Source organism: Chiroxiphia lanceolata, chromosome 3 (genome assembly GCF_009829145.1).
Source record: "Chiroxiphia lanceolata isolate bChiLan1 chromosome 3, bChiLan1.pri, whole genome shotgun sequence".
Taxonomy (NCBI): domain Eukaryota; kingdom Metazoa; phylum Chordata; class Aves; order Passeriformes; family Pipridae; genus Chiroxiphia; species Chiroxiphia lanceolata.
In genome coordinates, this window is record NC_045639.1 from 33004823 (window position 1) to 33027199 (window position 22377).

General features: G+C 37.6%; 1 protein-coding gene across 1 annotated transcript in view; it reads right to left on the reverse strand.

Annotated features, from left to right (window-relative positions):
* TTC27 (tetratricopeptide repeat domain 27) overlaps positions 1 to 11889 on the reverse strand; it is a 124569-nt gene extending 112680 nt beyond the window's left edge. Inside the window, exons 1-3 of the mRNA XM_032683979.1 lie at positions 11662 to 11889; positions 8890 to 9067; positions 3260 to 3389 (exon numbers count right to left, since the gene is read on the reverse strand). Of these exons, the coding sequence (XP_032539870.1) occupies positions 3260 to 3389; positions 8890 to 9067; positions 11662 to 11749 (396 nt within the window). The 5' untranslated portion in view covers positions 11750 to 11889. The remainder of the gene's footprint in view (positions 1 to 3259; positions 3390 to 8889; positions 9068 to 11661) is intronic.
* Between the last annotated feature and the right edge of the window lie 10488 nt (positions 11890 to 22377).

A 22377-nucleotide genomic window follows, 5' to 3' on the forward strand; every position in this document is an offset into this window, starting at 1 on the left:
GCTCATTAATAATGTTTTAATCTAACCCCAGCAAGGTTAAGGCCAGAAATACTAACCCATTTTAACTGAAATTCAGTACTTCTAAAATCTTCCTTGAACACAGTTCATTCATTAAAAGGCCTGTCAGCACAGACTACCAGTCAGACTATTAACTGGTGTGGTAAAGTCTCACACTTACTACAGAAAACTGAAATACACCTGATGATTAAAATGCAACTTCTATGCATGGACTCCAAAAATCACAAGCCAGCTCTGCAGGACATAAAACGGAATTCTAATAGAGCACATGACTGTAATCGTAATTTCAAGAGAAGGCTGAAATCGATTTGAGGAAAGGGAAATAAAATACACATACTCATGAATATTGTTCATGGAAGACATCCAAGAGGTCCCTACCAACAACTCATCTAAGAGAGGCTATTTTACTTGTTCTTCACTGAAATTAATTATGGTCTCATGCTGTCTTACTGTACTCATAAGAAAAAAAGTTATCTGGGAGCAGAAATGAAACTAAGACTAATCCAATAAAGTGTTCTGAAAATAAGAATAACAGTTTTTTAAATATTCCTGAAATAAATGAGGCATTGTAGGGCTGAAATTAGTGACATTACTTAGAGCAAGCTAAAAGAAACACGAAGACCTAATTTTTTAACCTTGACGTGGGAAAAGATCGTTTTAGTTTGAAAACCTGAAAAATGGAACGTCTGTTTAAAAATGGATTGTATCAGTCTTGATGACAGATATGGAAGCTTACAACAGATGGAGAAAGTTACAGTTCTATTTTTAACCCACATTTTCTAAATATCTGTGCATGCAAGAGAGGAAAGTTGGATTAATGGAAACATAAAAATGTCAGTTTATTGAGATGTTCAGTTTTACAGAGTTTATATACTAAGAATGCTTGGAATGAAAAGTAAGTACATAAAGATAAAACATAACTTAAAAGCCTTTGAATTAAGACATTTAATAAAGAAGAAACTCTATGACATTATATTGTAGCACATAAGTACTTAGTGCTCTTGGGAAAAAAAAAACACTGAAGTGTCAGAAGATAATACAGATAGCAGTATTGTAAATAAACTTCTGCCTGAATGCATAAATAACTAAACCTTGAAGCAATATCTAAGTCTGATGCAGTACTCATTAGAAATAAAAGTATGTTCAAGTCTGCTTTCCTCTATAATCTCTGGCCAATTTAGGTTTTGCAATACCACCACTGCATAAGCAAACGTTTTTCAATGCATTGCATTCACAGTCACAGTAGAAGTATAAGAGAAACTAAACAGGAGATCAGGTACTCCCTTATTCAACAGAGAATTAGTATCTCATTCTTCCACTAAGACAGATAATAAATAAAATTGCCTGGAAAAAGGCTTTGGGGTGACCTAATTGCAGCCTTCCGCTACCTGAAGGGAGCCTACAAGAAGGACAGAGAGGGCTTTTTTACAAGGGCATGTAGTGACAGGACAAGGGGGAATGACTTTGAACTGAGAGTAGGTTTAGACTAGATATTAGTAAGAAATTCTTCACTGTGAGAGTGGTAAAACCGTGGAACAGGTTGCTCAGAGAAGTTGTGGATGCCTCACTCCTGGAAGTGTTCAAGGTCAGGTTGGATGGGGCTTTGAGCAACCTGGTCTAGCGGAAGGTGTCCCTGCCCACGGCGGCAGGGTTGGAACTGGATGATCTTTAAGGTCCCTTCCAACCCAAACCATTCTATGATTCTGCAAAGTGGTTAACAGAAATTATGAACACTGAGTTTTAGAGGTCTGTGAGCTCTGTCAGCCACAGCAATCCTAAGAGCATTATCTTGGGCTGCAGACTCTGTGTTAGACTGTAGCCTGTGCATACACACTAACACAGAATATTGAGTTCTTCAGTAAACAGAAACCACAAATTATAAGAATATTTAAATATTATAATATTAAATATTATAAACAAATTATAAGGAGAATGCATGAAATTAGGTTTTATTATTATTACTATATATAAAGGCAAATTGAACTCCTTTTCCCCTCAGAGGTAGCACACTACAAAATTTCTGCTAACTCATTTCACACCCTAGAAGGTTTAGTACACTTGGTTTCCACTGTTACTCATTCAGTCATCAGAAGATAAGATTTGAATTTCTAGCATCAAAAATCAAGCGAAAAATAAGCCTATATATACACCGTGTCATCTCTAAAAGACAAACCAAACTGATAAACATCGTTAAAAAAATATGAGCAATGCTGTATCTGAATTAGTTATTTAGAAATACAACCCTGCAAATGAACCTAAGGCAGGACTTTATGAATTATGGAAAACACGCTACGATAAGGCAACAGAGAGAACAGCTTTATGTGAAACTTCTCATATACTCAAATGTCCCCTCATTTCACAGTTCACAGGATTTACATTGCTCATGGTCCTTACTTTATTCATAGTGAAATTCTAAATTCAAACTTGTGTAGATTTAGCATTAGCAGACTACTGATATGTTCTTCTCTGAGACACTGCAGTAATCAGTATTTTACCACAGTCTTAATCCCAAAGGAAAAATCAAGAATCTGTGCTGAACCACAGGTGAGGAGATGCACAAGATGGACTATGGTACTGTCATGAGAAACGACACACACGTCACTAAAAAAAGTGTGGGTGTTTATTAGTTACCTACATGAAACCATGCTAAAATAAATAAAAATGACAGTCCACAGTTTCATCTCCTACATACTCTTTCGCTTCCAAAAGCTCTATTTGCATTAGCATTTTTCTATTCATACTACTACAATTCACTTGGCATTCAAAAGCCTTACAGGATACTGAACATCCAAATCTATTGCTCTCTTAGTATCTGTCAAATACTCTGCTATTTGCAAGGTATGCAGATTCTACCTTTCCCTAAGGAGGGGAAATTTCTAAGTCATTTATAAACATCTTTCTTTGATTCAGCTAAGAACATATACCAAAATAAACACATAAAGAGTTCACTGACTGCAAATGCCCTTTGAGTAAACGCTCACCTATAATACAGTTAACTTCCCCATCCAAAATCAACATTTACAGCAGGAAATAACTTCAGTAGAGAAAAAAGTAAGAACTTTTAGGACACTGCTAATAAAACTGAAGATGCTTAAAATAGCAGCCAGTAGGATAGAGTATTAAGGCAATTCATTCTAGCACCTTGTCTTGCAGATGTGCCCTCTCTGACACGTTTAAGGGTTATGGTTATTTGTGAAAAGCAGTGACAATAAAAGGCTAGCTTATTAAAATCCAAATATACCTTGCAGAATTTCTGTAACAATGGAGGTGGCAAAAAATCCTGAAGATTTAACTGAACAGGAGGACCAGTCCAGTTGCTTTGAACAAAGAGCTGCAAACTGCCCACACCAAGTAGAAACATCAGCCTCTGCCTGCAATATAGATAAGAACAGCAATTAGCAACATATTACATTTTTACTTAAGCCTACAAGAGCTGATTAAATCTTATACTAATTCAAAACCCTCAGCCTTAAAAAAAAAAATCACTCCCCTGTGAAGAAAATACAATGAATGTAGTATTCAAGAATGCACACAGGAAACTAAAAGGCTTGGAGAGATGTTTGTTTATAATGGTTGTAATTAATAACAATGTTTCAACATTTAAGGCTGTACATAAATATCAGAGATCACAAGACTAGCAAAGGATGCAGATAATCCAATATTTGCCTATTGCATGGTTGCCATATTTTCTTATTATTCATCTACATCTCAGCATTTTAAGATAAAAGATGCTGCATTATCCAAAAGAGCAAGTTTATTTTTGTTTTTATGCGGCTGTTTATTTTCACTCCCTCTGATAAAAAAATTAAATGAACATTGAAACAGTTCAAAACTACCAGCTCCAAGTGGGTTCAGATACTTTTGCAGCAAGTACTACCTCATTCAATCATACTTTTTAATTTAAATAATAGTAATTTATTGAAAGATGAAATTACAAGACTTTGTTTCACTTCTGAAACAAGGTATGGTAAAATTTTCTTTATTTACACAATTAAGCTCATCTTACATTATTATTTATTTCTTTATGCACATACAGTAACAAATAATCTATATGGTCTGCAGAAGGCAGGGCACAAGCTCTCAGAATTTAATGGTTGATTTAACAGGTGTAGACTTTTATGATTTATATAAACTTCTAGTTTGTTTTATGATACAATAAGGTTCTAAGTCATTAAGGCATTTTAAGGTCATGTGCTGATATGGGCACTATCATATATAGAACATGCCTCCTAACTACAAAAAATTAGGACTTTAATTGTGCTGGTTTTATAGAAACACCGGTATGTTAAGGAGTATAAATGAATCAGAAAAACATAGTCCTTTTTTTTTTTCTGTTAAACAGGAAATTAAAGATTCTGGAGTCCTCCAATTGAAACAAAGGATAAAGTGTTATACAAGCCCTTAAAAACCAAAGTAAAATAGAAAAGCCACACACAAACAAGCAGCTGGTGGGCAAGAATGTAACAAAAGATGTAGAACAATAAGAAAGCAGGGGTGGGGAACATTTAATTGAAAATAAAATAATAAAAAAAGAACATACCCCTCAAAGAAGTTAAAGAACAAGAACTGGCATAAAGAGTCATTGCCCAACAAGACAAGGTAACATTTACTAGCTGTCATTATTCAGCCAGTAACTACCTACTAGGAAATACTATTGCAATACATATCCAAGATTACTATTAAACTTCCAAATAACTCAAGAACACAAAGCACTAACAATTATTGTACACTAAATTACTACCATTCCACACAAAATATCCACGTTGGCATATATTTTCTACTTTTCCTCCCATGATAAATTATACTCCAAAGCTTCTGAAAGGTCAGCTATCTCTGCACTATGATTTGACACATGTACTTCGGTCTTTCAAAGACTCGTTTTCATTATTTTATAATTTTTACTATTTCTACTAATAACATTTTATTTAATTATTTTAACATTACTGATACCTATCTGGAAAGCAAACTTGCTTGAGGTCTTGGCACAGTTTTATCCGTGCAGAACACCTCTGGATAATCAAATCCATTACTTTCGCTGGGACACTGTTTTTCCACAGTTTAATTTATCATCAAGGTTTTTTTTCCCTCCCATTTTCAGATTCACGACCAACTTCCAGTCTCCTTATCACGCACTCTATATTGGAAAATCAATTTCAAACCCCAATCCCTGCAAATGCTAACCTCCCATGCCTATGCCCTAGTTTTTTTCCAAGGGAAAAAAATCATTCCGTCTTCCTGACTGCCCTTCACACTTACAACGCAGACCTGCAGATGCTCACCTCTCAAAGGCTGCCTGAGAACTGCTCTTCTGTGCTGCCTGAAAGGCAACAGAGGGTCTGTTGCTCATGTCTCCCTTAGTATGGTGATCTACATAGTTGAATTTATTTTGTACTTAGACATATGTCTGTATCTACATATCTTGTTCTTCCTTTCTCTATGTGAATGGGGGGTTTGCTGCCTTTTTTTAACAGTTTACACCACATCCAGAACAATTGTTCTCCATGATGCAAAATCAGATGCTTATATACACTCCACTCTAACATTCATATTGCTGTATCAAATCTTCCTGAAATTCAAAATAAAGAATAATAGTGCATTTGAATTTGAAAAAATAATGGATTTGCACATAATGCTAGAAGCTACAAATAAAATAAGAGTAAGAAAATATTCAGTAGCCCTGCTATGCTTAAGATGTGATTAGGTTACAGGTTTTGGTTTGGAGAGCTTTACTTTTCTTTTTAGTGCAGCCAGAAATTAATAGAAGAGAAGTCAAAGTAAACTTAAACAATGAATTGTTATTTTTTCAATTCATGTACATCAAAGCAAGCTGTTGCAGAATCAGCAAAAATTTCTTCATTTTTATTTTTCATGACATAGCACACCAGTTACCCAACCATCAGATGTGCCAAGAAAAATACCAGCAATACCATTCAGTGTTCAGGTTGGGAAATCATAACAAACTTTATGGTATGGATTTCTTTTGCAAAGTTTGGTATTCATTTATATGTTGAACAAGGTATAAGGATACACAGGCAATAAAAACCAGTGTTAGTGTTCCTTTAGGTTTTGGAACCAAACACAAGAGACTTTCGAGTTGTTTTGCAACAAGCTCTCTGAAAACAATCTACTTCTTCATTGTGTCCTCACACTATTTCCTTCCAGTCTTTAGAAACTGTAGGCCAGGCAATGAATGTACCTCCTTCACATGGAGGTCAGGAAAAAAAAAAAAAAAGGCATTCCTCCTCTACATGGACAACACAGATCTTATTGCTCCATCCTCTACAATTTCCTGATTTAAAATACAGCTGTGAAGCTACATTTTCTGTAGGAGATAACTGTTAACCAGTGAAGTGAGTAGCAATAGCAGGAAAAAAGTAAAAGAAAAAATCTCCTATTCAATATATTTATTGTAAGGAATGCTCCATTTTTAAGCTGTAAAGGTTAAAAGTGCCATAGTGAAAACGTGTCTGGGGTAGGGGAAGGAGGCAAGCAGTTAAAACAATAGAAAAAAGTTGCAGCAAATTTTCAAACGCTGCTAAATCGTTTTTCTTACAGAACCATGGATTTGAAACTGGAAAAAGTTACAGGTTATAGTCAAAGAAATTACAATCTAGATCCAAATGTTGAGTTGTTTTGCCCTCAAGCTGTTCAGTTTTAGCTTCAGAAAAAGAACTCCCTAAGAGTTCTTTTAACAATATTATAAAACCACACTTTGTATTGTGTTTATATTGTGCTAAAAGAATAATATTAACATACTCCAACTTTTTGTTTCTGATTGAATACAACTCCCATTGAGTTTTTAAATCTCCAGAATTATAACTTTCAATTTAGGGGAGAAAATAACATATTTTAATTTATCCCATCTACAAAAAGTCACAAGAAAACCATGTCTTACTGAATTTTCTGGGCTAGAACTTAAGAGGTTTGCTGCACTCCTTTGAATCACTCAGTGGAAAAAGAACATGACATTTTACGCATTAAAAAAATAGACAAAAAAGTTTCACCATAGGTTATGCAAGGTCAGGGTGCAAAAGTTACATTTATTCCTTCCACAAGGCAGGACATAGGGCCTGCAAGTAGGAAAAACAGTTGTGTAACAGCTATTTTAACCCATAAAGTCATCGGAGACAAACACAGTACAGATTTAAATGCTATAAGCAGTGCCTACCTAAAATAGTAAATTATCTGTCTTTCAGATAAATAACTTCAGTAGAAGTTTTTCTATCAAGAGAAAGTTACAACTTACTTCTGCACCCAAAGCTTCTTAAATTATTATTAATGGAGCTTGAAAAATTCACTTGACTGCTACAAACAAAAATGTTTCTGGCAGATGCTGATACGTTTTGAAAACTACACACTTTCATTCTGAATAAAACTTCAGGCTGTAATTTCGGGCAGAAAACCCTCTGCTTCTGAGAAGCTAAATATTGCAGATCTGCCTCCATATCTTCCTGCAAGGGGGCTTCTAATGCTGCCTAGAATTGCAGAAGAAACTAAAAAAAACCTCAAAGACTGAAAAGCTGAAGCAGGAGCATGCAAGGAAAAAATTCCTTTGCTCTCTGCAATAGGAGTGCACTATGACAGAATACATAAAAAGTTTCATGATCTAGATTATGATTACCTTCAAGAAGCTAAATGGCTCATAAAGGCAGCGACACATTTCAAGCAATGATCTGGATCAGGACTGGGTGTGTTTCAAGTCCTGACAGATTTTTCTTTCCTTGTCATTTTATTCAGAATAAACTATTGCAAGATGATAGATTCTAGCGATATTGAAAAATTTCTCCAGCTAATATTGAACAGTAACAGCACAACAAAATAATTTAAAAAAAATTAAAAAGAAAAGAAAAACGCCTACAGAAAAAACACATGGGAAAAACCTCTGAATGTTCCAACTCAGAAAACAGGAACACATCATATTATGTACCACACTAGAAGATGCGCTTTTGACACACTAAGATCACTTACAAATCTCAGCTCAATATTTTAGATGTGTCACCTATTTGTTTTTCTTTGATACTGTAGCAAAAATTCTTGGGTTTATGTCTGTCATACCAAAACACACATATTTGTACTCAACCAACACTTACTGACAACACAGTACCTTCCTCTTACATTTATTTTTTTAACTTTTATCTTCTTTTATCTTTTGTTCTTCTTCCGGCAAATTTTTTTTTACTTTCATCTTTTAAAATAAATACACACACCCATGTATAGTTTTCTGCTTCTACTATCCCTCGCATGACAGATTTCAGCCTAATCATTATTCATACAGCAAAGTGTAAACAGTAAATTCAGACTCATTTAAAGCAACAATTAGCATATGCAACACAATTAATAGATAATCTATCAGAGAAAGTCTTGGGAAGAATATAATTAATTGAAGAACAGCCTCCACAAGTCACATGTTACTCATTTTACATTAAGAAGAGTAGAACAACCTTACTATAAATCAGACTTAGAAATACAGGTGTTGCTTGGACAGTGACATTATACGGTACTTCAAGTAGTCACATAAATGTAATGCAACATTTCAGAGAGCAAATTGTTAATAAATGGTTTGATGATATATGGCAATATGAATTCACATTTGTGGCTTTGTTATACCAGCAGCTTCTGACGTAATCACTGTAAATAAAGTTAATATTTTTTAAAAAAACCATACCACAATATCATTGTTTTTTTCACTGGATAGTCATGAATAGATGCCCAAGGGAGTGGGGGAAACAACCTAAGAAATTTGTTTTCTGCTTTCCTCTCAGTACACGAATTTTGAAGGCCCTACATCACAAATTATTTTTTTAAAATGCCCTTTGTAAAAATCAAACATGGCCTCTATTAACCTTCCATATAATAAATAATAATTTCCACCTTTCCACGTTATCAGCCTCCACAGAACAGTCCAGGTATGCTAGAATCTGTTTCTCCAAAAAAGTGTCAATGTTCTCCTCCGTCACAGAAGACACACTGAAAACACTGCAGATGGCTGAATTTGAAAAGATTGCCTCATATTTCCCATCAAACATCAACTGCAATAATGATCCACTTTCTGGAAGAGAAAAAAAAAAACAACAAACCACAGAAATCAGTATCAGCTTTGAAACAATTTTGTCTTTCAAGACGTATTTAAATGAAAATATATATATCACTCCCCTTTAAAAGTAAAATCCTATAGATAAGACAATAATTTTACAGACTGGAGAACCCATTGAGGGGAAACACAACAAATAAAAATGGTTCAGTATTTGCAGAGCTCAGTGAATAAATTCTTACGTAAAACTGTAGAAAGTACTTAGTCTTTCATTTACATGCTTAGAATAATCACAAAGAATGGGCAATAGATTTTACTTTTATAAAGGAATTATTTTCCTGTGATAACTATACTATCTCAATGAGAAGCCTCCATATGAAGCAGATTCTCAGGAGTAACTATTAACATGGATTTAGATCCATGAATATTTCTTAAGCCTTCAAGACAAAGGACAAAGAGAAGTCATGAAATGCTACACGCTTAATTTCTAAGAAGCTTCAGACTCATCAAGTTCTTGACCCAGGTTACAACTTTGTTCACAGAAGATATCTTCCCTTCTTTCTTCAGATGTGCTACTGTGCAATCAATCCAGCAGCTGTTAGAAGAATTTAACCATGTTAAAACCTTCTATTCTTGAGCAAAACCAGTATCTGCCTATGCTGCAGCTGTGGCTACAACTCATGGAGACGATGCAGATGGTGCAGCTGAGGAAATACAGAGGTCTGCATGGCCTAAGTGCCTGAATATTAATCTGTGCTTCCAACTGGGGACTGCAGCTCCCATGCCCTCAGTGTTACTGTTGTTGCACTAATATTAGTAGCTGAGGCAGCCAATTTAACACTAGCCCAGGTACAGATCCACACAGGCTGCACCTGTGCAAAGAAGTGATCCAAATATCAACTCCAAGCTCATCCAGCAAAACCAAGTATTCTAAATTTTAGAAATACAGGAAGACCAAACACAGAACCACCTTCAATAATAGCAATGGATGACTCTGTAGAATGGGTGAGATTCATTCATTCTAATATCTCTGGACCACTCTGTTGACCACAATTTACTTTTGTTCTCTGCCACAATGATCTACTGAACGATCTACATCATTTGTGGCAGCTTATTTAAAAACCACTTTGAGCTGTACCTGGAAGGACATATACAAAGGAACAGCAGTGGTTCCACAATGTTGCTAACATCATGCTCTCACAAAGAATAGAAATAACAAGAAACTTTCTTCAATCTATGTGTTGGAGACACTTACTTTCACCAAATGACAACTTCTTTATATTGGATTATAGTTGCCCTGACAAAACATGCTGCAGTTTGTAAAATAAACTGTGGGCTGTGGGACACTAATGAAGAACATTGAGGCCAGTAACATAACCGTAAGCACATAAAATTTGCTTTTGATTCTGTGTATAGCTTCTTGTAAGACACTACGCAAATTCAAGGTGACAGCTTTTAAATTTATTTTCAGGACCATTAATAGGAAGGGCCCATGTAAGTGATGACTAAGAATCATCACAAATCCCACCATTTTCTATCTCTACTGCAAGACAACTTTCTTCAACAAGTCTTCCCCACATCTTACAGCAGCACACTAGTTAAAGTTCCCCAAAACAAACAAAAGCTAAATAAAAACCAATCACCAAACAACAAAAAAAGCAATCAAAAAACCTCCCCACCACAAACAGCTTGCACAGCTCTTGCTGAAAGGATAAGACAGAGCTGACAGATGTCAGTCACATCAGCTACCGTTCCTGGGACAGTACAAATTATTAAGGTCAAATAAAATGTAATATCAAGAAACAGGGTTGATTAGCTCTGCACAGTCCTTTTCCAAAATTCAGTAAGTGCTTAGGTAAGGATAAATGAGACTTTCAATATGCTACAAGCTCTAAGCATTCTAAACAACATGGCACATGACTTGAACACAGCTGTATTTTTACCCTGCCTGAAATATAGAAGTGCCTTTTCATGACAAATGTTACATTTTAAAAGCTGCTGCGTTCCCCTGCAGGAAAGCTGGGTCAGTAACAACCCAATCAAGTCCCCTCAAGAGACTTATTTTCCACTGATCCCTCAAGCAACTATGATCGAATAAGTGATAAATACAGAACGGGTAGCTCATGCCAGACTTTTCAGTCCCAGGTTTTGCTCCAGGAGCAAGCTTCACCTCATTGCCACGTTTAAATAGGCAGGTAGCCTCTCACTTGCGAAGTAGTCTAAGGCAGTCCCGTGATGAGAAGCCTCCAGAGCGCCGACACGAAGTGGCCGGCACCGGGCACCGGCACTGCTGCAGCCGCAGCCCCGCCACCAGCCAGACCGGCAGGGAGAGATCGAGGAACTCCGCGGAGCCTCCGCTCCTCTGGCCTCGCTCCCGCCGGCAGTGCCGCTCCCGCTCCTCCAGCATGACAAACCCACGGCCGCCCACGGCCTCCCGCGCCCTGCGGCGCCGGCAAAAGCCCCTGGGAGCACGGCGAGGAGCGGAAAGGGTGCCAAGGGGGTACAAGTTCGCGGGGGAGAGAACCACCAGCTGCGGCCCCGGCTCAGCCTCGTGTCTTCGGACACCCACAATGAACAGACACCTTCCCCCGCCGGGCCGGGACCTCCCTCACCTGCGGCCGCGACTTCGCCCTGCTTCCACTCCAGGGACTCCGCCGCGCTGAGAAAGCCCCTCAGCAGGGCGCGCTCCAGAGCCAGCATGGTCCCGCCGCCCCGGACCTGCCCGCTCCCCACCGCCTCGCTCGCTGTCGCGACCCCCGCGCCGACAGAGACACAGGAGCTGCCGGCGCGTCCCCTCAGCCCATGTGCGGGAAGCGGCCGCAGGGAGCCGCCATGACACCCGCGCGGGGCACGCCGGGAGCTGCGCCGGGCCTGGGCCCCGCCCCCGCCGGGTGCCGCCGTAGGTGGCGGCGTGAGGGGAGACAGAGGGGTGGGCGGAGCTGGGGCTGGGGCTGGGCGCGGCCGGGAGGTGCCCTGTGCCGCCCAGGGGCTGGAGCTGACCCCGGGCAATAACTAGTTTGTGAGATAGCGAGGGTAGGCACACACACCTGTGCGAGTGCATATGGAGTCTGCCCGGGAGAATTCCAGAATGGGAAAGGTTGGAAGGGACCACAGTGGGTCATCTGGTCCAACCTCCCTGCTCAGGCAGGGTCATCCTGGGGCACATTGCACTGGATTGGGTACAGGTGGTTTTCCAGTGTAGGAGACTCCACAACCTCTCTGGGCAATCTGTTCCAGGGCTCGGTCACTGCACAGTACACAAATTCCTCCCCGTGTTCAGGTGTAACTTCCTGGGCATCAGTTTCTGCCCGTTGCCCCCTGTCCTGTTGCTCAGAACCACTGAGAAGAGCCTGGCTCCATCCACTTGGCACCCCAGCTTTAGCTATTCCTACATCCTCTGTATGAATCCTCTCCGGGATCCTGGGCAGGTGCGGGCTGAGGTTCCCAGCCCTTGGGGCACTGCTTTGGTCTGTCCCCGTGTTTGTTTCAGCATCTGTCCTAACACCTATAGGAGCACAGTCCTGCCTCAGTGTTTCTGGACATTTATCATGTACCACAGAAGAGGAGGACAAAGGCCAATGCTGTCCTGCTCATTCAAAATTGAATGAAACATTTGGAACAATGAAAATGTTCTCTCAGAGCTGCTGATAAAACTTAAAGGAATCAAGTCAGAAACCAGAAGGCCATCACAGCAGGGAGCAAATTGCTGATATGAGAAGATGAATGTTTTGAAAATTACTATAAAGGTTGCAATTCATTTTGCCATTAAGTGCAGTGTGTAGTATCGTAAAATAATTTGTCAATCTTTCTTTTCTTCAAAAATAAGAAGTCTCTTCATCATGCTTCCATATCTAACATACTTTCTTAATGGAAAGGGTTGTCAAGTGCTGGAACAGGCTTTCCAGAGAAGTGGTGGACTCACCATCCCTGGAGGTGTTTAAAAGATGTGTAGATGTGGCACTGAGGAACGTGTTTTAGTGGTGGGCATGACAGTGCTGGGTGAATGGTTGGATTTGATGATCTTATAGGTCTTTTTGAACTGAAATGATTCAATGATTCTATAATTTTTAATATTTGAGGAATACTTGATGCAGCTTTTTATTTAGACGACTGTAATAGGTTATTTCCGACATATGGGCATTAATAGAATTATAGAGCCACAGAATGGCTTGGGTTGGAAGGAACCTTAAAGATCATCTACTTCCAACCCCCCTGCCATGGGCAGGGGCATCTCCCACTAGACCAGATTGCTCAAAGCCCCATCCAACCTTGCCTTAAGCACTTCCACAGATGGGCCATTCACAGCTTCTCTGGGCAACCTCTTCCAGCGCCTAGGCTGTATATAGAGGCTGTAATTTCAAATTTAAATTTAATCAGATTTATAATACCAAAATGCATCTAAATAAAAATATTGCTTTTCAATTTATTTCCCACCTGAAACAATACATTCTATTTGTATGAGTTTGGATAAGCAGATTAATAGAAATTTATGTAGTTAGTAGATAGCCATCAACTCACTGTCAGTTCCAGGAACTGCAAACCAAAATAAAATTCATCCTGGAAGTAATGTGTTACAGAAATTCTTAAATCATAGCAAATAATTCAGTTTCCATGTACTGTGTTAAGAAAATTATTAAATTGATGATGTTTATTTTTTAAATTCAGTGTTGAAAGTGTCTGAAATCAAAATGATTTTAGTTGTTTACTCTCTCTGTGTGTAGCAATTGAACTTTGATTCTGTATGAAAAATATAATAGTTAGGAATTAGTCTAATTATTTAGTGTTTAAATGTAACTTAGTAACAAATTTCTTTACCTTACAAATAGGTCTGCATCAAATGTACATAGATTTTCTAAAATTCAATGGATAAATTTTTAAGTGAACTCTAACTAAAATGTAAAATAGCACTCCTTTTTGGCAGGGTATTCATAATATTTGTCAAAACACAACTAAGAATTTAGTGAATAAGTGAAAAGTACATTTGCATGGTCTGTCAATAATATTAAAATAACAATTCTTCTTGTGAGATTTTGTGCTTTTTATTTTCAGGAAAAACAGGTAAAGTAAAATTTTCTGTGAATAAATAGTTGCTAAATAAAATTCCTTTAAAAAACAAGGAATATTCTGCTGTCTTTCTCACCTCAACCAGTTCTCCTGATGTGTGGGGTTTTACCCTTACAATTCAGTTCTGGAAGCATCTAGAAGCTGTAGCAGTTATGTGGGCAGGAGTACCCCCAGCAGGTATTGGTGTCCTCCTGACTGACACTGGACTGATTGTTCTGCTGATGTAAGAGATGGTTTGGGTTGCTTGTCAGTTGCCATTTGTGACAGATATACTGAAATCTGCTGCTAAAGCTTGCCTTCCTAAATTATTTGAAGAATATAGACATATTTCTCAAAGAACAGTCAATAGGATTTGTTTGAATTTAAGAGTTGCTTCTGCCAGCTGGCTCAAAGGGAAGCAAGCCTTTGCAGTACTATGTAGTGCAGATTCAAGATTCTAGCATGGTGCTTCTTATTTCTAAGCAGGCAGTAGATAATCAAACTTTCTGATACAAGAGTTTTCAGAGAATAACCTTCATCTTTAACTTTTTTCCAAGAGTGTAAGAAAATTATCCATATGAAATGTTGTGCTACTGTGATATCTGAACTAGCACGTTTAATGTCACCTTGCAAGATATCTGTGCTGCTGTGTGGATGCAGTATTTATCTTCTATTGCAGGGGTTTTTTTTTCTAATGCCTTTTGAAACAGATATCTCCTTGTGGACTAACAAAAAAAAATGCTGAGTGAAAAAAAAAAGATTTCTTAAGCTTCAAGTAGTTAATATTAGCATAGACACTTATTATTACACTTTTAACAATGAGCTGATATTTGTAAAAGCTGCTGTTACATGATTTTTAAATTCATCCTCAATTCTGTGTGCCAGGTCTCTGGTACTGCTGAGGAAAGAAGCCATTTTTGAACAGTAGCTGATTTGTTATTTGAGGAGTGGGGAAAGGGGAGGAATTGTTGAGAAGAAAACTGACTCTGGTATAGCAGAATGAAAACTTGGAAGATTGTGCAACCAAACTTCTGCAATTCTAAAGAGCGTATTTGATGTACCTGGTGAAAGGAGGGGAGATATAAGGCTTGTATTGGGGAATTCTATCAGTTTTTCTTGCTTTGGCTCTATTAGTTCAGTCAACCTCTATCCCAGTAACCGGTTTGTCTTTCTGAATCATCATATTTAAGGTTATATCACCTGGAGTTACAACATCAGAAACATATTTCAAGCTCGTTGGAAGCTTAATGGCCCCCAAAAGTCACCAGCTACATGTTCAAACTATATTCTTCAGTTTTGCTGAGTCAGTGCACAGGCCTTCACCATAAGGAGAGTCGCGATCCCTCGGGAAGCTTCCAGCATTTGTACAGCTTTTGCAGGTACGTTTGCATTTTAAGAATAAATGTAGGCTTACAGTCTTGAGGTACAAAGGCAAAAGAATGACAATTATTGTACAGCTGCTGTGACCTCCCAGCAGTTTATCTCAGTCACAGGAATGGGTGTGATGCTTGACATGTATTATAGTGGCTTCACTGCACTCACCAACTAGCATTGCATCCATTGAGTCTCTCTGACCAGTTCACCAAATTATGCCCTTGCTTTCCCAAACCCTGAATAACACAATCACTGCTCAGTCAGTGCAGGTAGAAAAGCTACACTTCTAATGTGCTAAAACAATAGTGGTTAGGAAAATCTCTTACTAACATCTTTATAAAGCAATAACAGGGAGAGTTAGTGTAGGCCACTGCACAACAAGAAAAGGAAGAGTGATTCAAACTACTCTTTGGGAATTTACAACAAAGAACATGGCCAGTTGCAAATTCTCCTGGACAGCTCTTCTCTGGTATTGTGGTGACTCTTCTAAAAGTGCTGATATTAATCTTCATTAATGATTTAGAAAATACTATACACTAATATTACCGTATCTCTTTTTGTATGGTATCTAAGATCAGTAAATAACTAGATAAAGATGAAGAAGGTCTCCAGTAAATATATATTCTGTCTGTAAAACAGAATTGTAAGATCTGAGGTGCAGTCTTCCCACTCTTAACGGGTTACTTTTTCTAAAATTTAGCCATGCATTTACTACTGTCATTCCTGATATCCATGAATATATGTTTGCTGATCATTTTAGAAATGTTTCTCTGTTTCTTCTTCTTTCTTCTTTTTGTCACAACAGAACAAACCTCATCCAAACTTCTATAAACTAATTTTTACTTGGTTAGTGAGCAGAAATTTGCTCTGCATCAACTACGTAACATCTGTGAATTTTCAGAGGAAGAAACCAAAGCTTATGTGAAAATAATTTAATTTACTGTTCAACAAAAGAATCTAGAAATTACTCTTTCATTAAATAAGTATGTCATATCATGCCCAAGTTTGGATAGGATTTAATGCCTTCTCATATGAGTTCCTACAGAATGATTAACTTACGATGCCTAAGTTTTTCTAGACAGTCTTAACTAGCTTCAAAAGGAGAAAAGGATTTAAAATGAGATAAAAAAAAAATTAAATGGCTTTCATTAATTGGGTTCTCTTTGTTAATGTGGAGAAATCAAGCCAAACAAAATTGATCACACTACATTGAACAGATTTTTTTGCTGAAAAAGATAGAATCTTTTATTAAAGCTACATGATAACTTTAATCTCTGTAGTGCACTCACAAACATGATTATATTTTTGAACATTGAGTGTGCATGGTCACCTGTAAACAGAAATATGTTTTTGAGATTACCTCACATTTTAATAAAAGAATGGACAGTTCTGGTTCTTGGTATGCATGTGTGTCACAGCCAGTTCATGGTGGCTACCATGCTTCTACCAGGTCATCACTGTGAGACTATGTTGGCATGAGACTGGTAGTTTAATCAGAAACACTGATTATGGACAGGCAGTAAACAATGGAGGGCTGATGAGATTCTCATTTGGAGATCCTAGCTGAATTCCTCGTATATTGTCTTTTACTAGGCAACAGTGAAGCTCTTGGGTAGTCAATTCCAGTTGTGCTTGAAAATCACTTACAGAGATGCTTTTTATGTTGGGCCTCCAAAATTTGAGGTATCTCTGTGACTTTTGACCTCTGTAAGATTTTTGACCTCAGGAAGAGGTCAAATAGAATAAGGACCATTGGTGATCCCGGGTTTATAATGTCAGATTTGATGAGTACTGTGCATGAAAAATGGAATGCATGTGTGTGAGTAATATTCCACGTGAATAATATTCCATGTGAATAAGCAGAAAAATACCAGATACGGTTTTGTAACTATTTTTATAATAATATAGTAGGCAGTTTTCTTCATCTTTTTGTCTTAGGTTCTGAAAAACATGAGTTAAATTGTTACATGATAAAGCATTAATGCATTTTATGCAAATTGGATTCTGGGATTGTTTTAGATCTGCGGAATAGTCACCAAACTCTTAGATGTTGCAACATACCTTTCAGTATGATTCTTCCAAGTAATTAGCGTGAAAGATTTAGCTTTGATAGTCGTATTAGCTTAAATGCTCTGTGGTAATTTATAATGAGAGACAGGAACATTCTGCCTGATGAGAAGTGTACTGTCCTAAAAACTTCCAGTTGCTTACAGCTTTGCCAAATAGCACAAATATGTGGTTTGATGTTTTCTATTTGAAGAATGTCTCTTAGCTTGGACTTCTAAGCAAAGTAGGTGCGATTTCTCATTTTTTTATTTTTTAAACATGGGCACAAAAATGTTTCTTCCCCTATTTTCTACTCTTTTCTCTGAAATGTATGTTTTGAATGAGGAGGTATTTAGTGTTTGGGGTAGTGGTGCCCTATGTGTCAGAGAGTACTTTTTGCCATCTCTGTTTTTGCCATCTCAGTTGAATTTGTCTGAGTAAAAATACAGCATAGTTTTGCAGTGTAATAGAATTGTAATAAAAAAGAGGAATAGAGTCTATGAGAATGTTAAGGCATGAAGCCTCAAATTCTGGAAGTGTCTGAAAATCACAGAAATTCAATTTTTATAGTAAATTTAATGGAGATAATAACTCGTGCAATATTTATGAGAAGTTAATGTTTTGTAGTAGTTTCAAATGTTATTTTGAACAATGCAGAACATCACAGGATGCCATTGGTCCTTCAGAGATTGAGGTAGGCAAAACTGACTGCAAATGTCAGAAGTTACAAATAAAAAGGTTCTAGTAAAATACATAACTAGATTATAGTGGAGGGAAAAAATGAGGAGAGAGTATTCACACTTAAAACACCAGTAGGCCTCACTGGCCTTTATCAACCTAAAATCTGCACTAAAAGGATTTCTCATATTTTCCATAATGAGTTTCTCCCTAAATCTTTGAAACTACAAGCTGCTTTGAGGATTATCTGTCCTGACAAGAACAAAAAAACAAGACAAATGTTCTCTTTCAAAACCTGCCTCAAAATGCCTGTCAATATTTACTATATATTTATAACTTGACACAATGAAGGACTGATGAGATCATTACAGTGGATTAGGATGACTCATTTCCCTGTCCTTCCTGACTGCTTCTGCTGAGCTATTTACTTCTCCTCGCTGCCCAAAGGAGAAACTCTGTTTCTGAGCAGGCTTCCAGAGAGCTGGAGGAAATCAATCCATTCTTTTACAGTCCCTAAAGATGTCCAAAGGATTCTTCAAATCTCACAAATTTTCTTTGTACTACTAGCACCCGTGATGCACTTGAGATTTTTCAATCATCTTGCAGAGTGGTTAATCATTAGGCTCCACAAACACCAGGAAATCTGTTTTTGTCATTCACAGTCTACTTTCTTACCAAGAGGAAAAACTCTTGGTATCAATAAAATCAGGCTTTGACTTTCATAACTTTTGTATAATCTTTCAGATCCTAAGTGAATGGTATCTACTATACTCCAGTCCTCTTCCAGGTTTCCTGGGGCTAGTAGGATGAAGAAAAGTTCCCATAGGTTTTCCAACTGTTCTTCTGAGTAGCAGATTCTATGCCTCACTTTTGTTGCTGTGGGAAATTCTTTCTTCTTTTTGATGTTGTAGGTTTAAAAACATTCTAGTAGGGTTATGACTAGAGAGCAGACTAGAAATGTGTATAATGAGAAAGCACGTTTTATACCTACTGTGTGCCTGAACTCTGCAGATCTATTTATACATCTATTCTGCTCAAAGGCTGACTCTAGCGATTATTAATAAAAATAGATTAGGAAATAGCAAGGGATTAGTCCATCTCTACATGTTAATTTACATTCTGCCACCAAATAAGCTACAGAGCATTGTGACTATACTTTGAACATGAGGGTAGGGAAAACATTCATACTGTCCTCAACCTGTTCAGCTGAAAGAAAAGCAGTTGTTTCAAACTTATGTTGCAGAGGAAGAGCTCTTCTTGTTCAGCTTTATGAATTAAAAAATTATTAACAACGAAACAGTTCTGGTTTTTGGTCCTTATCTAATCTTGGGTTTAGGATATTTGAATTGCCTAAGGCTCTATATGGCTATATAGTACCTCTAGGTTTACTGATAAAGAGTGGTCTGAAACAAACACAGTCACTTTACTAAGGAGAAAAAGTTATCTAAAACCAGATTTGCAGCAACAAATTTGGAAAAGAAAATAAAAAAATCTTATTAGGAAATTGTTAGAGATGTGGGAGTCTATTAAGAGCTGAAGAATACTTTTTATCTTTGAATGGATTCACATACAGCAAAAATATGTTGGTGGTCTGACATCCCAGAGTGGCTTTGAATTGTCTGAATCACAAAGCTGCATCATAATGACTCATTCTCATTGCATACTGACATCCCTGCTGGGAAAAACTGCTGTCTCTCCCTTGTAGCAAATTCATTTGTATTTGTAGCACATTTTTGTTTTCTCCTCCCAGTGAAGTTTTTGTCCTAACAGAAGTCTACAGTTGAGCTTGCCTTCTTCAAGAAGACAAACCCTGTCTTTTGCAGGTGCAGCAGGTCATTTATTTCTGTATTAGAAGCAGGTATTCACTCCTCCAAATTGAAAAAGAATATAAAGTCCTATCTGCTATCTCTAGGGACTTTGCTATAACTGAATTCTCTCCAATGTCAACACCCAAGAGCCAGACGCAGATCTGTACTGTTTGTATATGTCTCTTTGTTATATATATAACAGCTAAACCCTTTAGAATAAAGATGCTAATCCTTATAAAACAAGCTTGTGCACAGCCACCAAAAGAAAAGCCTTTCTGAAATAAGCTGACCAACTAGTGCTATGAATTTTTTGTATTCATTTCCTTCTCAGCTCAAAACTATCCTACCTGGGATGAAATGGTACATAAACTGTGGTTTTTGCCACCATACATCAGTGAACAAGTGAACCAGGAATGGCACACAAAGTAAATGCTTCGCTAACCATATGTTCTTCTAGTCTCTCTGGATGTAGATGAGGCATTGTGCTTTCAGGGCAGATCTCTGAATTTATGCTTGGGGCAGGGGGAAGGGAACTCCATACATCCTTTTCCCAGAAATTGTGATGATTTTTTTCCTCCGTCTTATGGTTATCATCTTCTATAACCTTGGTGACATAGTGGGTGATCTGTCCTTCCACAAAGTCATTAAAATTGTTGCTCTCTGCATTTTTCACAAGGACTTTTCAGGTGAATGTTAGTATTATCGCCAAATTCTTGTCAGCATACTTGGGCTGAGAGCATATGACTTAATGTCTGGCAAAAGTCCTACAGGATTTGCTTCTAAAAATTGATAAGCCCACACAGGTTGAGGAGAGATCAGGCCAAAGAGGCACAGTGAGGTGCCCTCCTGAATAAAACCCTCTTTCTTAGAACTTCCAAGGAATAGGTTTTGGGTCTCTACTTCTACCTGTGTCCCTGGTCTGCCCTGTTGAAACTGTAGTTAAGAAAAGGGAGAGGAGATCTATGATGGATTGCTGTGATCTGATAAATAACCATGTTTAAAACTATGTAGTCCATTTGCAGTGCTGCTCAACCATACTATAATACTTTTTAGTTCAATAGTTTTAGACAAATGATTCAAAGCATTTAGTGAAATCCTTCTCAAAAAAAACCCCGAAAAGAAAAATTAACTTTTCTTCCTCTGCTCTTTTAGTTTGTTATCTCAGTCCCCACTCTGCACCCATACAAAGCCCTAAAGTGACTAATAAGTGTCATTGTGGGAATGACACCTGCATGACCTGAGAAAGACTAGGTAGAATCACAGCTTTGATTGGAAATAGTTGCCACTCTTTTTTGATGTTTCTGAAGTCATGTATTCTTCAGTCTTAATGGCATTAGGTGTTTCATCTACTAAAATAATGCTTTTTAACTTTTCTGTAAACTTAGAAATGTAAGCAGCAATTGTGTGTTGCTTTTCTTCTTTTCTATAGATAAATATACTTTCTAATAGTTGAATTTAGTTTGCAGAGCTGACATTGAGACTAACTGGCATGGAGCCAGATTCTGATAGAATCACAGTGTGCTACAGGTCAAGACTTAATTTAGTCTGGCTTCTAGTGTGGACGGATTCTCCTCTAATGTCATCTCTTTGCTCCTGACATAGAATAATAGCTAGTTCTATTTACATCTCGTTTTCAAGCCATAACATTTCTATTCTAGTACCAAAAAGGCAGGAAAGGTACAGGATAGTGTCCTTGCTATAGTCAAATTGTTTCTGGAAGAATGAAGGTAGGTGTTGGGGACTTGATTTTTGTCCCACTCTCTGAAAAATAAAAGTCACCTAGTTATTGTAGCAATACATGTTTGTTTATGCTGTGAAACTCCAGTTTCTAACTTAAATGAATCTGTTCCAGGGATTTAGTATGTGAAACCTGAGTTCTGCAGAGGCAATAGGTCTTTGTTAGAGAAGCTTATACTTGCAAGTAATATTGTGGGGGTTTTGTTTTTAAACATGTTTTTTCCCTTTGCTAGTTTCTTATCTTCCCTTACAATCATTTTCTCCTTAAAATCCTTCTTGACAAGGTAAGAAAACGTATTGTGTGTGTGTGTGTGTGTCCCTTTCTCATTTAAGAAGCCATACTGTCCTCCATTTCTGGCAGTCAAGTTTCTGGTCTTTCCAGGTTTATAATCTCTTACTTGGGAACTCTGCTGCTGGTTTTGTTTTGTAGTATTAGTATTATCTTCTCTTTAGTGCTTTTTGGGATTTCAGCTTTATATGCATGGGATCTTTAATCACCGTTTTTTGGCATCTTAACATCTTGAATTAATTTAAGCAGATGAAAGAGATCAATAGGTAAGGTCTTAAATATTCTTGATGGCCAGATGCTCCTATATTTTGCATGCAGAAAATCTTCCAGCTGCTGTCAGGTTGACAAATGAA